The following is a 17,435-nucleotide window of genomic DNA, read 5'->3' as shown; positions in this document are numbered from 1 at the left end:
GGCAATGACCGAAGACAGAGCGTTTATTCGATCCTTGGCAATGGCACGCACAAGGAGCGTGGTTTCGAGCAATTCCTTTGTAGGATTGCACACCCGCCATTGTTGTGGCATTGAGGTGAAGGACCTCCCTGTAATTTTGATTCATAGCGGAGGCGGACTTCTTTGGCTGTGAACTGGTGGCATTGTTAAAAGTAGGGTTGATGGTCTCATTTCGTGAGCCTCGAACTCTGAAACCAATAAATACGCATGCATGTTTTACTATTGTTACATTAGTGGCTCTTTATTTTTGCCACGTCGACTTGAAAATCTTTGTTATTACAACAATTACTAATGTGCCTCATCTCATACATCAGTGGAAATTCCTAGCTAATTGTTTCCAGGTGGAGAACGAAATTAGTTTTCTGAGTCACGAAAATTACTCTTTTAGCGAACTAGGGTTGTTGTCCTAATTGGATGTCACCGAGCACTATCTTCGAAAATTAGAAGAAAAGGTCGTTCTACCTAGTAACATTTGTTTTTGAAACTATTTCTTGTTTCTCCTGTCTATTTTGACACCAAATGGCACATGGTTTACGTTAGCGTTTTAGGACCCCACATAAGCATTCCACAGTTCTGTACAATGACCCATATTTCTGGTAGAAACATATAAAACGTGTGGATAGACACAGCCGGATTGAGAATATTTTTCAACATTCCAGACACAACGGGAGATTCGGTAAGTGTCTATGAGATTGGTTCCTTTCAGAAAAAAAATTCTTTCGCTCGAAACACACATCGCGTGTGCGTATACGTTGATTACATGACGACTAGCCACTGCAGTGAGAGATTTAATTCAAATAAGTTTTCGTATATCTTGACACATGATAACCAGCGTCTGGGAGCGCTTACTTGTCTTTTGCGTGCAGTATTGTGATATTCCATAAACAGCGCTTGAGGAATTTTCGTTTTCAAAGTTTTCCCCAATGAAGCCAGAATCTTAAAACTTGCGCTCGATGTAACGTTACGGCATTCAAGACAAGTATTAATACAAGCCGTGGATTGAACGATAGAATGTATTACTGATATGTACTGGCCTATTACAATGCGCTATGTATATTCCTTATTTGCTTAGTAATCAATGTGAAAGGTAGTTCGCAATCATCCGTTTCTGCTGGTAAATCACAGAAAAACATTTCGTTTGTCTAAGAAAAAGAAAATTTTAATAATGAGACTTGGCAAAGGATCTGCGGGGATGAAAGTCAATGGCCGAAAAACTATGACAGCGTTTATGATGCTGAACAACGTTAGCGAAATTGCAGCAGTAAGCTGGTACGAAACACAAAAGAGTTCATTACTTTATTTCGGCCGACAACAATACAGTCACGGAACGAATAAGTGTATGTAATAGGCATTAAAATTCGCCACATATCGCATTTCGTAAGTAAAACTTCATTTTTTCTAGCGAATCGTACGCTCTAATTAGGCTGAAAACAGGATAAGTGTGTTCTCAAATATCATGTTTACATCATTCTTTCACCAGAGCTGGTATTTCTTTCCAGATCAAGGCGTACCAGCGTATTGGAATTTCTGGTTGTAATGACAGGACACATCACAGTATTTCTTCTCATGTGTGCCATTTTCGCTTACGGTAAGTCCAAACTCCGTCGACAACGTCTGACATTTCCAACCGGACGACCGTGGCTGGATATTGTAAATGTTATTCAGCGCATAACGGACGTTTGACTGTTTGGTCCGCATGCTGCTGTTTTATGTCATACGACGGAGAAGCATTATTCTTTTTAAACATACACACCGTTGAAGCAAATAAAAATTTCAGTAATTATAAAAAACAAAGATAGAACAAAAAAAGGCGTGGAGTCCTAAAATATGGCCAATCTAAAAACATACGCAATTTATTTTGAAACATGTTCGCCTCATTTGCCGCTTTATCTATGGCTGTGACAAGTTGACATAAGTGGCAATAGAAACTGATGCGTACGAATTTACAAATTTGAAGTGAGGTAGTATGCACAGGCGAAACAAGAAATAAAGAGGCGCCTTCAAGAAAGTCACATAGGTTGCTCTAAATAGCCGTGTCCAGTATATAAGCTGCGGTTTCGAACAAGTCAGTGTGTGAGTTCAAAAAATAACCTCTTATGTTTACAGGAAATTAGTTTCTTACGAATGCCGTACCAACAGAGGCGTTCTTATCCTTGTGTCTGAAACTTAAAGCACAATTCTTCGTTTCAATCTAATCGTTGCAATTTCCACCTTGTGAACGCAGTATTCCCCATAAAAATCAACTCCTCGCATTTGTGTATTTGTCAATTATCTGCGTAGGCATCATGGCCATTGCAGCCAATCAAGATGCCACAGCTCGAGGAAGTTCGGTGCCGGCGAGTGCTGCCAATCAGGATGCAAGAATCGGAACAGCTGCTATCCAAAGCTTGGCGGGTGGAGGCCTCGGCTGAAACTCACGTGATTGGCTGCACCGAGAGAGCCGCGTGAGAGAACCGGCTTTTGCTGCGTTCTCGCTTTATTCTTTAGCGAGTGCATTTTTCACCGCTCAAATGGAATAAATGTCGGTACATTTCGTGGTGACTGATTTTGTTTCTATTTTATGAGGAACGCTGTCTAAATTTATGTACGAACATTAAGTATTTTGTTTGTCCATCACATTTATTACTCTTGAATTTACAACAGTAAAGCGAAAAATAGCATTTTACCAGCTAACAGTCAGTCAGTCAGAAAAATTCATTTTGAGTCAGAACGACTGGGGTCCGGTGAGTTAGTGGGCTGGAGCAGCCGCCGAGGTTACGGTCAACGTTATTGCCTCTCGGTGGCTTCCTTAGCCCGCTCGACTGCCCAGAGTTTGTCTTCCAAGTTCGAGCTGAGGAACGCGGCTTGCCAGGGCACGCAGAGGCTGCCGATGGAGGCTGCGCTCGCATTGTCCTGTGTAAGGTCCTGGGATTACCATTGCATGTGTTGTAGCGTGGCTCTGGGGCCACGCACTTTGCACCTCTCTGTTGTGTATATGTCTGGATAAGTTGTGTACATTAGGGTCAGGCTTTTCTATGATTTGGTTTTGAATTGACGCCAATTTACAGCTTGCGATCTAGTGAGTTGTGGTTGGGGTTGTGAATAAGTGCATCTTTGCATCTCGTAATGCTTGGCGATGGCGTTGAACCTGGTTATTCTGTCTTCCTATTCCCACACCTCGGACGGCCCCGTCGAGGGGTCTACGTTCGTCGCAGCTCAGAAAGTCAGTCCTCGAGCTACGCTATGTGGCACCGCGTCAGGGTTGGCCTATCCCGTTAGGTTTGTGGTGAGGGCTGGTAGCCATATAATTTGGATCCACCTGTCTTCCCTTGTTGGTTTGCCTTTTCTCAGTATGTTTAGCCCCTCAGCTAAGATCCGGCCGTTCGCAAAGTTTCGTACTGCCGTGTGCGAATCGCTGGTAATATAGTATGTGTTGGTTTGTGCTATCGCTAACGCTATAGCCGCTTTCTCTGCCATTTCGATGCGAGTGCAGCATTGTCATTTGTGGTTAAGTACTGCTGCGACATAGCTGCGTTTGTGTCTGTAACGTACAGCGTCTACGAAGAAGGCGTCCTTGTTCCTTGCTTAGTTCTTTGCAATAGTATTTGTCCTGCTTTTTCTCCGGCCCTCGTAATACACAGGATGCATATACTTGCGTAAGGGGTGTGCCGTGAGTTCGGCCCTTATTTCCTTGGGTATATCGCGTTTCCCTCTGTGTTGTGTGTGGTAGCAGGTCCCTAATTTATCTAGGATGTCTCTGCCTGCCGTCATCTTGGAGAGGCGTTCGTATTGCGGTATACGTTGTGTTTCTATTAGATCCTATCGCGTGTTGTGCAGTCCCAGCTCTAGAAGTTTCACCGTGCTCGTGCTTAGAATGAGTCCAGTTGCTTGTTTATATATCTTCCTAATCATACCATCCATCTTCTTCTTTTCTTCGGTGCCCCATCAGTGGTATGCCGCCACATACGTGATCTGACTTATGACGAACGCCTGGATAATTCTCATGACGCTTGCTTCTTTCATTCCCTCGTGCCTGTTGGTGATTCTATTGATCAATCGCATCGCCTGAGAAACTTTGGCTTCGATATTGTGTACAGTTTCTCCCCTTGGGTACTTTGGGTATGGTATGTCCATCTTGGGTCATCAGTTGTATGTCTTTGTAGCTTTGCCTCTTGAAGTTCTTTGGGCATCTCCCCTTTAACGATGGTCTATACAGCAACCGCTTAGATTTTTCGGCCCAGTATGTGAGACTGGTGCCTTTTAGGTATTTCTCGACGGTTTCCACAGGTTCTTGTTGTCTCTGTTCAATCGATTCATCACTGTCATCCTTTATCCATAGCGCGATGTCGTCTGCATAGATTGTGTGGTTAAGTCCTTCGATTCTTTGCAATTTGCTAGGAAGACCAATCAGAGACAGGTTAATGAGCATAGGCGATATAACCGATCGCTGCGGTGTGCCTAGTAGACACTATCTAGGACATCAGATCTCCTACCATGATTTTTCTTCTCTATCCGTTAAGATCGCAATAGGTTTACAAGCTGACGCGATTTTACCAATTATGCGTAACATCATTTTGAGCCGCATGACAAGATAGAACTATCACTCTATTGTATCCGATGAAATACTGAGGATACGATAGCCCACTCCGTGAATTCCGGAGTGGCTGAGCGGCGTCACCTCGGGAGATGGCGCCACGCTGTAGGGCGCCTCCTTCAGACACCTCTACCAGCCGCGGTGGCTTAGCGGCTACGGTGTATAGAGTGAACTAGAATATGTACGGTTGAGTGGGACGAGATGCCGGAGCAGCGCATGCTTTGCAGTGAGGCACACGATGAAGAATAATACTGGCGCCACGCTACGATCAAAGTTGGCTGGGCCGCATGAAGATGGCGTCATAGAAGAGTACTAGTGACTTTGTTCGCCTGATTACTTCGCACTACTTCGCGCGCTGCTGTTTGCTGTGAGAGCGCTCAAAGTGTGTCTCTCTTTACACATGACGTGTACGCATGTCTTAAGAATAAACTCTTTTCAGTGGTTTAATGCCGCACGCTGATAGCGTGTGCATAGAGGCCGCAATGCCGGTTTTCATTCGCCTAGGTTATTGTAGCTGCTTTGGAGGACCATTATTATTATTTCTTTTTTTTCTACAAGTGACATGTGTGTCTTGTGTGTATTCTTGCGCAAACAGTTTTATATCAATAGTAATTGTGGAATGCAAACCAACAAAAAAAAGCTTCTATCTTGTTGCTACCCGCTTAAACAAAGCAAACATATTGCCCTCATCCTGCGCCACGTTGCCCTGTTAACATAATTACGTGAAGTGTACCAAGAGGAAAAGAAATCCACCGCAACATTATGTTCAATTTTGCGTGTTGCTCGCGTAACAGAACGCATTGTAATTCGTAGTGGGATCTTTCCTTGCGGAGACCTCGGATACCGAAAACACTTTTGTGTTACTATCGTAAATCCTGATTCTTTGCCTATAAGCGGTATTCAATTTTTTTTACCGGAGTACAGTTTCCAAAAAGGAAAAGAAATTGGCATGGTCAATTCATAATTGGGACTAGTGCCTTTGCCGGTTCTAAATTGGAGCTCACGGGTTCAATCCACGCGCGGAACTCGATGGGCATGTAAAGAAATAAAACACAATTGTGTACTTCCATTTAAGCGCATGTTAAAGGTCCGTACCGGGTGAAAACCGAAGTGGCACAGGGGTGTGTCGTTGTTTTGCCTTGCAAATGCCAAAGCTAGTTTTTTTCTTTTAAATAAAGAAGCTAGCTTTGTCATTCGGCTCGTTTTCTAGTGGTTTAAACTCTATTACACTGTTTTTAGTCAGATTTTTCAGAAGTAAAGGTGATTCTTACGTCATATTTCCATCTGCATGTAATTCCATTCCCAAACGAACGCTATCCTCAAGTTAGCAGCTCGTATATTGACATGTACGACTGACGATGAATAATATAGCGATAAAACTGAGAAATTTGAAACTTAATTTTGATTGGCCGAAGTTGTGCTCACGAAAGCAAGTTAGGCTCAAAGCACAGCCATGTCGGCAATCACGGTCGGGGATCGTCGAAATCTGGTCACGTGGGTCAAGCGCGTCGGCTTTTTTACATCCGTCATCGAAGGCTTCCGACAAATGGCTGGTGCCCGCGACTCTTCCACAAGATTATACACGATCCACATCACAGATACATGCAATCAGTTTCCACAAGGATTAGTGGCAACAGAGAGCGGATAGAACCATCTACAACATTCCAGAATTTTCTGATTCATGCATGCGTGTCCTGCGCTGAGCGATAACATTTGTTAGACGATGAAATGCGGTAACAGGATAAGAAAGTACAGGCGTCAAAATATAAACAGGCGCGTTCACCTAACCGCGGCACTATGATAACGACATTAACGAAGCTTCGTTAGTGCATTAGTTGACGTAAGGCATTTTTAAAAAGAAATAAAAAGCCTGGGGCATCACCATTGTGAAGCGTTGTTCTTCATGGGCCTAAAAAAATAGTGTCTTATTTCTTCCTCGAACACTGTGATTTTAACTACAATACTGACCCAGAACATTAAACAAGCTAGTTTCGTGGCTAGCTTCGTTAAACAATACCCGCGTTTTGAGGCAACTGTTGCTCTCAGGAAGCAATTGGACGCATATTATTCCACTTAGAGCGTACAAGGTTGCAAGGGACATATAGAAAACAAATATGGCTACTGCCCAAATGTTAATGTATATGTGACGCTACGGCTTACAATTGGTCCCTGGAAAACTCCAAAAATGCAGTCTCATGCCCCCGACTTCTTATTTGGTCACTTTTAACATAATGGTTTTAATGTAGTGGTTAACCAATGGCCCCCAGTCCCCAGCGGCTGCGGAGCACCTGACTAAGGCGGCGGTCAGACTTGCAACGATACAGAGGGTGCTAAGAATACCTGGGTTTATAGAGGCTGCCAATAGGGAATGACCCTTGCAGCGTTCAACACATGACCACTCTCTAGTGAGGCTAGCTTAGCTGGGCTGTTCGAAGAACTGTCAGACATTGTTTGGGATATTATCGGCCTCAGTGAGATTAGAAGAACTGGTGAGGCTTACACGCTGCTGCATAACGGCCATGTCATCTGCGAAAGAGGTCGCCCGGATAAGAAGCAATACGGGGTAGGATTACTTATCCATAAAGACATGGCGGGTAACATTAACGAATTCTAAAGCATCAATGAGAGGGTCGCATTAGTCGTAATCAAACTCAATAAGAGGTATCGATTAAACGTAGTACAAACCTACGCTCCATCGTGCAGTCACGACGATGAGGAAGGAGTACTGTTTTATGAAGATGTTGAATTAGCAATGGGAAAAGTGAAAACGCGGTATGCAGTAGTAATGGGGGACTTCAATGCAAAAGGGGGGAAAAAGCAGGCGGATTAACAGGCGATTGCCAACTACGGTGTCGATTCTAGATATGCTAGAGATGAGATGCTGGTAGAATTCGCCGAAAGGAATAAGCTCAGAAGAATGAACACTTTTTCAGAAAACGTAGCAACCGAAACGCATCTGGAAAAGCCCTAATGGTGAAAAAGAAATGGAATTAATTTCATATTTTCTGCCAATACCAGCTTAGTGCAGGATGTAGAAGTGATAGGTAGGGTAAAGTGCAGCAATCCTAGTTTACTAAGGGCTAAGATTCAATCCAATTCCAACAGAGGAAGAGTAAAATTGGTGAAGGAGAAACAGGTCAACATAGAGGCAATAAGCGTAAAAGCAGTCAAATTTAGCCTAGTGCTTGCAAACAAATATGCAGCCTTAGAACAGAGAGTTGATGATGATGATGACAAACCGTAATGAGGATGGCTGCAGAGGCAGCAATTAAAGAGGGAAGCAAGGCACCAAGGCAACCAGTAGGCTGGCCAACCCAACTAACAAAGGACCTAATAAAGAAACGACAAAGAATGAAAGCGTCCAACTCAAAAGATAAGATAGAATTCGCGGAACTGTCAGAACTGATTAGGAAAGCGAAAATAAGTCATATTAGAATTTATAACTTGATAAAGACAGCATAAGCCGTTAGAAATGGACACAGCCTGTTATCAGTAACAAAGAAACTTGGCATAGGACAAACCAATATATATGGACTGAAAGATAAGCAGGGCAATATCATCAGCAATCTCGAAGTTATAATAAAATCGTCGGAAGAATTCTATACTCACCTTTACAGTATACAGTCGACTTAGGGGCACTCTATTCGATACAACAATTTAGAGTATAAGGAAACTCCCGCTATAACTTGAGAGGTGGTCAGAAAGGCCTTGCAAGGCATGAAACGGGGAAAAGCGATAGGAAAGGATGGAGTAACAGTCAATTTATTCAAAGGTGGAGGACACATAATGCTACGAAAACAAGCGGCTCTCTATACGAAATGTCTTCCGACTGCAAGAGTCCCAGAAAACTGGAAGAATGAAAACAATATACTAATTCATAAAAAGGGCTACGTTCTAGAACTAAAAAGCTATGGGCTCATTAGCATACTCCGAGTTATATCAAATATTTACCAAAGTAATCTCCATGAGAATAAGGACAACACTGGACTTTAGTTAACGAAGGAAGCAGGCTGGCTTTAGGAAAGTTTAGTCTACAATAGGATTACATCCACGTCATTACCCAGGTTATCGAGAAATTGTCAGAGTACAATGAGCCTCTCTGTATATCTTTAATAGAATACGAAAAAGTATATGATTCAGTAGAGATACAAGCAGTCATAGAGACATAGCGTAATCAAGGAGTAACGCCGCTTACATAGATACCGTGGAAAATATCTACAGAGATTCCACAGCCACAGTAATTCTACAGAATAAAAGTGAGAACTTACCTATAGAGGCCAGACAACGAGAAGGACTCTCTTGAATGCTATTCACCGCGCGCTTAGAAGTATTCAAGCTATTAAACTGGGAAGGCTTAGGAGTAAATAAATATCGACGGTGATTACCTCAGTAACCTTCGGTTTGCCGATGACATTTTTCTATTCAGCAAAAATGCAGACGAGTTACAACAAATGATTGAGGACGTTAATATGGAGACTGTAACAGTGGGGCTGAACATTAAGGAGCAGCAAACAAATATATTGATAAATAACCTGGCAAGGGAACAAGAGTTCAAGATCGCAAGTCAGCCTCTAGAGTCTGTGGAGTAGTTCGTTTACCCAGGCCAACTAGCCACATGGAACACTGACCATGCGAAGGAAATTCACAGAAGAATAAAAATACGTTGGATCGCATACGGCAGACATCTTGAGCTCCTGAATGGGAGCTTACCGTTGTCACTGAAAGGGAAAGCATACAATCAGTGCATTTTACCGGTGCTAACATACGGCGCAGAGAATTCGAGGCTAACAAAGAAGCTTCGGAACAAGATAAGGACCGCGCAAAGAGCGCTGGAACGAAGGCATAACTTTAGGAGACAGAAAGAGAGCGGTTTAGATCAGAAAGCAAATGGGTATCGACGATATCCTGTTCGATATTAAGAGAAAAAAAAGGCGCTAGGCAGGTCATGTTGTGCGCAGACTAGATAACCGTTGGACGGTTAGGGTGACAAAATGGGTACCAGGGGAAGGGAGGCACAGCAGAGGACGGCAGAAGAGTAGATGGTGCAACAAAATTAAGAAATTTGTGGGTGCTAGTTGGAATCGGTTGGTGCACGAAAGGGGTAATTGAACATCGCTGGGAAAGGCCTTCGTCCTGCAGTGGACATGAATAGGATCATGATGATGTTAATAATGGTGATGACTATAACGGTTTCCTTTATATACTCTAGTTGATATAGCGTGCGATTGGTATTGCATAGTGGGTGCGGAAAAATGCCGGATACGAAAATTTTTTTCCTCCTAGAAGCATAAATGGACAAACAACCAATTTTCATGGAACATATTTATATTTCTCTAATTCCATATCCATATCATTTATGTGCACCCTCTAGGTGCCTTTCTGCCGTCGCCGTCACCGTGAGACTCCGTATGAAGTCCAAGGACAATAAAATCCTCTCCGGGTGCCGAATACTGTATTTGCGATTGGAAGCGTGTGAGGGTGTGCCGGCGAACGCGGTCAATCTCGCGTGGGCGAGCGACGAATTTGGGCCAAAAGCGCGCCCTCTCCTGTCGCGCACGAAGCTCAGAGGTGACGCGACGGAGAAGGGTCGTTCTTCTCTGTCCTCTGCTGCTTACGGCACGGCTGTGCGGGCAGCGTAACTTAAAGAATGCCTGGGACGTGCCCCAAGTACGCCCCCGCGTGGGCCTCATATTTAACGCGATCTGCGATGCCTGCAGAGTGCGCGCATGCCGGTAGCTAATTAATCGCTTTGCTTTCGACGTTTTGTTCGAGTGTAAGCGAGCGATGAAGGAATGTCAACACGATTGCGACTGCTGCCTCGATTCTTCACGCGAGCGTTTTGACAGCTAGTTGCAAGGCTTTTCGAGCAAGTTGTGTTCGTGTTTACCTGTGAGCGCGAGACACCTTGTTTCGTTATTTAGTTAAAACACGAGAAGGTTAGGTGGTTCGAATTCATGAAACAATATGTACGCCTGACTGAACTAGGACGTAGAAAGATACAGACGTACAAATGTTGGCTTGTCTGTGTGCGTCTTTTTCTTTGAAGGTCCTATGTCAGACGCGCTTAACTATATGTAATTGTTAGTTTACTTAGTAATCGAATGTTTTCGCAATTTGTTAATCGCTGCTTGGCATTTCGGGCATAATCGCAACCTATTTTTGTTTTACTTCAATGGGAAGCTTACATGTAAAAGTATCAAATCACGAGGTGTAACACCGAAAAATCCATGGAACAATTTTGTTATCAGAATATTTTATACGGCGTGATGATGTGTTGGGTGAGTGAAAACAAACTGAAAACGTTGATAGGTGGTTGGAGTTGCAATTATACGCCGGGATTAGTGGTAGGCTGCCCGCAACGACGGCCATAATTGTCAGCAATAATATTTCGTTTATGAAGTCAATGTTGCTGCGTTTCATGTTTTCCGATATGGTAAAAATTTGTGCGGTAATAGCAGTGTGTTGTTGTGGTTTTCTGTCCACCTGCTTTAGTATTTAACTACGAAAAATGTGACTCATCGCATCGCAAACCCAACGACGGTTTTACATGTGATATGCAGTTAGGTGAATGGCTATAGCCATGCGTGAACTTTGATTTCCCAAGCATAGAATGAAGCGCAAGTGTGTAAAACTGTAGAAAAACAAGTTTTCAGGAATATTTATGTTGTACCTAATAACTGCTGACATACGTTCAATAATCTCATGAACTACATCTGAAGCACCAAGATTTCACCGACAGGCATACCGCTTAGTGGCTTTTGAGACTTTCTTTGCCAATCCTAAAATTGTTTCTGTTAGAATAACGAAGAGCGTGCTGGGTGATATCACCATACGTCATACACATTTCATTTCCACCAACATGTCGCAACACATTCTGGTCAGTTGTTAGTCTCTTTAAAGCAATGTTACCCACCACCTCTGTTTGCATTAGGACGGCAAGCATTATATTGCCGGCATTAACCATGACGGCAAGCCACTGCAGCAATAGATATAAACCAAATGAATTTTTTTGTATTTCTTGACACATGATAACTATCGTCGGGGAGCGCTTTCTGGTCCGATACGTGCACCATTGTGGTGTTCCATAAACAGCGTTTCAGGATTTTTGGTTTTGACAATTTTCACCCATAAAGCCATAATTTCAACTCTTGCGCTCCACGGAACGTTACGTCATTCATGATATTGCGCAATATCAAAAGTGTAGGATTGAACTATATTACGTATTGCACATACGTACTGACATATATCAACGTGCATTGTATATTCCATGTAGGCTGAAGAATGATTGTGAAAGCTTAATTGCAATCATTAGTTTGTGGTGGTCAAACACAGAAAATAAATTCCTTTGTCTAAGGAAAAAATCTTAATAATAACAATTGGCTCTGCGGAGATGGAAGCTCATGGCCAAGAAAATATGGATTCATATATGATGCTGAACCACTTAGGTGAAATTGCAGCAATAGGCTGGTATGAAAAACAAAAACATTTATGTGCTTACTTCGGCCGACAAACCTAGCTTCACGGGCCGAATGAGTTTTTAGATTAAGCATTCAAATTCGCAGCATGTAACATTAGAAACGTCACGCTACATTTTCCCTAGCGACCTGTTCCACCCAATTAGCAAAATTACAGAATACGTGTGTTCGCAATTAACGTGACTACATCATTCATTCACCAGAGCCGGTGTTTCTTTCTAGATCAAGGCGAACGAGCATATTGGAATTTCGGGTTGTTGTGGCAGTACGCATCACAGCATTACTTCTCATGTGTTCCGTGTTCGCCTGCGGTAAGTCCAAGCTCCGTCGACACCGTCACCGACGGTGATATATCCAATCGGGCTACCGCGGCTGCATATTGTGAATTTGCCTCAGAGCTTAACGGACGCTTCTCTGTTTGGTTCTCATGCTGCTATATTTATTATAACTGCAATATAGAAACTTTATTAGTTCATATGATGCACACCGTAGAAGCAAATGAAATTTTCAGTAACATTAAGGAAACCTGCAATAAAAGAAGGCACTGAATCCTACAGTAATCGCCACGTGTAAAATTTGCAAGTTATTTTGAAACACGTTCGCCTCATTTGCATGTTTATCTCCAGCTTTGACAACATGACACAACTGTAGCAATATAATCGGATTCATACACCATTACAGCTTTGAAATGAAGTAGTATGAACAGGCAACAATAGAATTGGTAGAGAGACTTTCAAATGAGGTGACATGGTTTGATTAAACAAGTTTGCATCATTATCCAATCATACAGTGCAGAAACTGCCGTTCAGTGCTATGTAAAGCCACAGATGTATCGATGACACAGACGTCGTGTTTCATGTTGATGAAACAGGCCTCCCTTGATTCCCATGCCAGAGAATCTGGTTTTACCAAGAATGCGGGTATGGAAAAGATCTGGCTCACACGTGCGGGAATCGCGGCGCAAAGGCAATTGTGTATTAATCTTATTCTTCACAGACAGCTCATGTTCCCTTGCCAAATCGTTAGATATATGCACCCAGCTGTCATTAGGTGGAATTTCATACACCACACCGGCCGTGCAAGTCACACGTGGACTTGTATAATTTTTATCATAAATGGTCAGCTTTTGTGGGTCTCGGATGCATGGGCACAGGCCAGTAAGGTTCTGTGGAGCAAAAAAGAAATAATAATAATAACAGGTACTTTGTACCTGCTGGCCACTTTCTTTAAATCGTGGGCCACATTGTGCATGTATGGAACAACATGTGGCCTTTTCTCCACTAGTGGCTCGGCAAGTCACAGCCAAGTGTTCTTTCTGGCGGTGACGCTCGCCTCCTGAAATCATGGGTTCGTGGCACTGCAATAAGCTATTAAGGAACCACTTTGAAACTTTTTGCAGTAGAATGCTCCCAACAGGGCACGTAACTTCGAGCATATAACCAAATTGCCTGCGTAGCTGGGTGAGGGGCCCTTAAATGTATTGCTCAAATACCGGCATTTTAGCCTTCCGACGTACGACAGATTTTAATGTTGTACAGAGTTAATGCATGAGTACAGATTGGGTAAGACAGGGTGCATACGGCTTTCTTGGTGCCTCTGATGCTTCGGAGTTGCTTGGGGAGAGAACCAAGTTAATCAGTGCTCCATCAAGCATTGTGGTACTTTCATCCATGTCGACGTAGCATTGAAACCGGTCGTTGCAGATCGGAAAGCAAAGCCAGATGGTTTATCGATACTTTTGCACATTAAGTGTGAAGCACTGGACACTGAACAGACATAAATTATTTAAACAGCCTTTTTCTATGGTCGCTGTACTGTCCCGAACAGGTTTGTTATTTAGAGCCATCACAGCACAGCACGACACTATTCCTTCTGCCCATGGGTGAGCTAACTACAGGACGAATTAAGCATACAAGGCTGAGCTTGTTTACCAATGTCAGCAACCATCAGTGTATAAGAACAGATGATTTCACAGATAGAACCATATTGCTTATTTCACAAGGTTTTCAGAGTGCTATTGCTGAAAATGCAAACGATTTTTTTTTCCTCAGTGGGCTCAAATTAACTTCATTGCTGCGTGATTGCTGCAGCACACAAATGGCAACAGACAAAGATTGAATAGGCAGGCAACAAGTCTTTTTCCTCGACTTTTCTGTTTACAGGATGAGCGATGCAGAAATTTGCAGAATATGGCATATTACGACCGGTTACGCTAACTAAAGCACCATTACATTGATTGAACCTGTTAGTACTTCACTTTCGCCCACCAAATAGGGGAGCGATTTCACACCTGACCTCAATATCAGTAGTAAACCAACCGCGCGAGTTTTCAGAGGATGGAAGCCGTGAAAACGACTCGTTTTCTTGCGGCTTTTCGACACGGCAATAATTATAATTGAGCAACGTTGTGTTCATACGGGCATGTATGCGTTGCACTTGTCAATTTAAGATCAAGTGCACTGGCTGTGACGAAACAAAAATATTAGTAGTTGACAGCACAGTGAAGTGACACAGAGCAATTTCGTAACACTCGACCTGACAGTTCAACGCGCGACAACCCAACAGTTTCTAGTCGTGCTCGACATTTCCGCTACGCATACTGTTGCTATTTTGCCCATATGAATCAAACAGTGACCAAATCCTCTTTGAGCTCCATAACGCGCAGGACATTCACGCTCACCTGTATTAGAAGATTGCCGCCTGTCATCAGGTGCGCGAACCCACCCGTCCGCAGGCTTTCGTGAAGGTCGGCCAGTTTCCGGGCGCCTGTTAGCTTCACCACTTTTTTTGACGGCCCTTGCGAAACGAGGCAAACCACTTCTTCTGCATCAGTCGGCGAGCAGTTTGCTGAAGGCGGATCGCACGACATGCTGCCGCCGCTGTCAGGTTTCACAGAAGAATGCCACTCGCGTTTCCATAGCCTTTTGTCGCCGTGGTTTGCGATTCCAAGGAGCTGTTGCCGTGCTTTTCACAGCTGTGAATCCAAAGTTGAAGTATATACGGAAGCCTTAAGTCAGCCACTGTACAGGGTCCCGAATATTTCGCTGTGCGTATTCGAAAAAAGATTTTGCACTCATCGCTGCACTGTTCTCACTGAAGTTTTGCAGAACGATCGCATTTTGGCTACGCCTTTGTTTAGTATAACACTTGGCACAGTTAATTGCCTTGTTTTTAGAAAAAAATGCAAATTTGCCAGCGCCCATGGGGATGCGAGCTGCTGCGGCGACGAGGCAACCATAAACTTGTGCCGCCGCCTGCCGTCAGCTGCAGAAAGCTGTATTTTATTGACGGCTGCCGCGCGTTGCCCCCTCCTGGAATAGGCGACTGCACTCCTTGAGACACTACTTTCTGCATATGACGTTAGGCGGTGTAACAAGTTTATATTTGCGCCGTCGCGGTAGCTGCTTGCATGCCCGTGGGCGCTGGCAAATTTGCAAATTCGCATTAGTCGTGATTACTATCAGACGACGCAAAGGGCTGCGCCTTTCTGCTCGGGTTCGCTTGAGTGAGTGATGAGTTCCGTCTGTAACTTTCGGTGCCTTGGATGCCCATTTTTTGCACAGAAATTCACACGTGTGATTTGGCACCTACGAGAAGTACACGCGTCGGACCCAGGCTTCATGATAACTTTTGGCATTGAAGCCTGCCAGAACACTTACAAAATCATTGGAAGCTTTCGAAAGCACGTCTACCGTCAACACCAGTGATGGCTTTCAACATGGGACGGTGACTCAGCAACGGAAGCTTCAGAAAAATTGTGTTATCCCAATGATGCCTCTGATTTAGCTGCCAGAGCTTGTCCGGACGACGAAGATAGTGACGGCCGCTCTTCCCCTGGTCAGCAAAGTGAGCCACCTCCGCAACCTGGGACGTCTGACCGAGAATTAGATCCGCCAACATTGCAGTGCTTCAGGACGGCTTTACTGCGAAGCCTGGCGAAGTTGCTCTTTAGCATATCCGAGAGCCGAAAAGTACGATATTCAGTCTGTGACAGCTCGCTTCAGGAAGTGCAATCTCTGGTGCATTCACTCCTGGAAAATTTTGCCGGGTTCATAAAACAGGCACTCGCTGAATGTGGCTGTGTTGTGCCAGAAAGTTTGACACATGTTCTCGACTGCAACTTTCTTGTTGGCTTGTTTGATGAGATTCGATCTCAGTACCAACAATACCGCTACGCCAAAGCCAACTATCCATATACAGAGGCAGAGCAGCTCGCCTATGCAGGTGATGACCGAGCCTCATATCAGTACATTTCAGTTGCCAGTGTCATACGTCAGTTTGTACAGTGTGAACAAGTTTTTGAACACCTTATGAGGACTGAAGTTGATGGCAGTGCTACACTTTGCACTTTTCGTGATGGTTCAGCTTATAAACAGCAGCTGAACAGTGTGCTCCCCTGTACAAATGCTAAGATATTTCACATACTTCTGTACATGGATGAAGTGGAAATAGCTAACCCAATCGGCTCTGCTAGGGGTGTGCACAAGCTTCTGGCTGTGTACTATAAACTTCTGAATGTACACCCGAAATACCGTTCTCAATTGAAATTTATGCATCTTGCCATGCTTGCGAAGTATGCTGATGTACAGAAATACGGCTTGGAGGCTGTTCTGCGACCATTGCTTCATGAACTAAAGGAGCTGCAAGAGAGAGGCATAATGGTTCAAATAGGGAAATATGAAGTGTCCTTGACGGTTTTAGTTCCAGCATGCTGTGGAGATAACCTTTCCATGAACAGGCTTGGGTGCTTTACTTGCTCTTTTTCACTAGGTGCAGTTTGTCGCTTTTTCACGGCACAAATAAAAAATCTTGCATCTCTTACGAGGGAAGAATTGTGTCAAATAAGAACAAAACAGCTCCATGAAAGCCACCTCGCAGCCGTTAAACTAAATCCACTTCTGTACAAGGAACTTTATGGCGTAAACGAGATGTCAGCGATGGACTGCCTTCCAAACTTTGATGTCACATCACAGCTTCCACCTGACATTATGCATGATATTTTTGAAGGTGCATTCTCATTTGTGATGCAGCATGTACTCAAAGGGCTGCTCCAAGATAATCTTCTTGAACTATCAGACTTAGACGAAGTTTGCACATTCCACTATGGACGCAATGATCGTACAAACAGACCACCACAACCCACGGAAGCCTTCGTACGAGGCAACGCCCCGCTAAAGGGCACTGCTTCACAGAAGCGGTGCCTTTTGAGACTTCTGCCTCAGATTTTAGCTTCTAAAATTCCAGAGGGAAACGAAGATTGGGAGGCTTACGTCTTATTCAGAGAAGTTGTAGATATGATTTTGTCTGATGAGCTTCCTTCACAGTCTCTTCTCTATATGGAGATGAAA

At 43.8% G+C, this 17,435-nt stretch overlaps 1 protein-coding gene across 4 annotated transcripts in view; it reads right to left on the bottom strand.

Moving 5' to 3' along the window:
* LOC135917388 (uncharacterized) overlaps positions 1 to 17,435 on the bottom strand; it is a 153,729-nt gene that overhangs the window by 13,939 nt on the left and 122,355 nt on the right. Inside the window, exon 1 of one of the 4 annotated variants that reach the window (XM_070533586.1) lies at positions 14,768 to 14,896. The exons of the other annotated variants lie outside the window; for them this stretch is intronic. Coding sequence (XP_070389687.1) covers positions 14,768 to 14,794 — 27 coding nt within the window. The 5' untranslated portion in view covers positions 14,795 to 14,896. Of the gene's footprint in view, positions 1 to 14,767; positions 14,897 to 17,435 lie in introns of those variants that run through there. 4 annotated transcript variants of the gene reach the window in all.

Source organism: Dermacentor albipictus, chromosome 2, assembly GCF_038994185.2.
Source record: "Dermacentor albipictus isolate Rhodes 1998 colony chromosome 2, USDA_Dalb.pri_finalv2, whole genome shotgun sequence".
Lineage (NCBI taxonomy): Eukaryota > Metazoa > Arthropoda > Arachnida > Ixodida > Ixodidae > Dermacentor > Dermacentor albipictus.
Note: the sequence above shows the minus strand (reverse complement) of the source record. Positions and strands in the feature narration are given on the sequence as shown.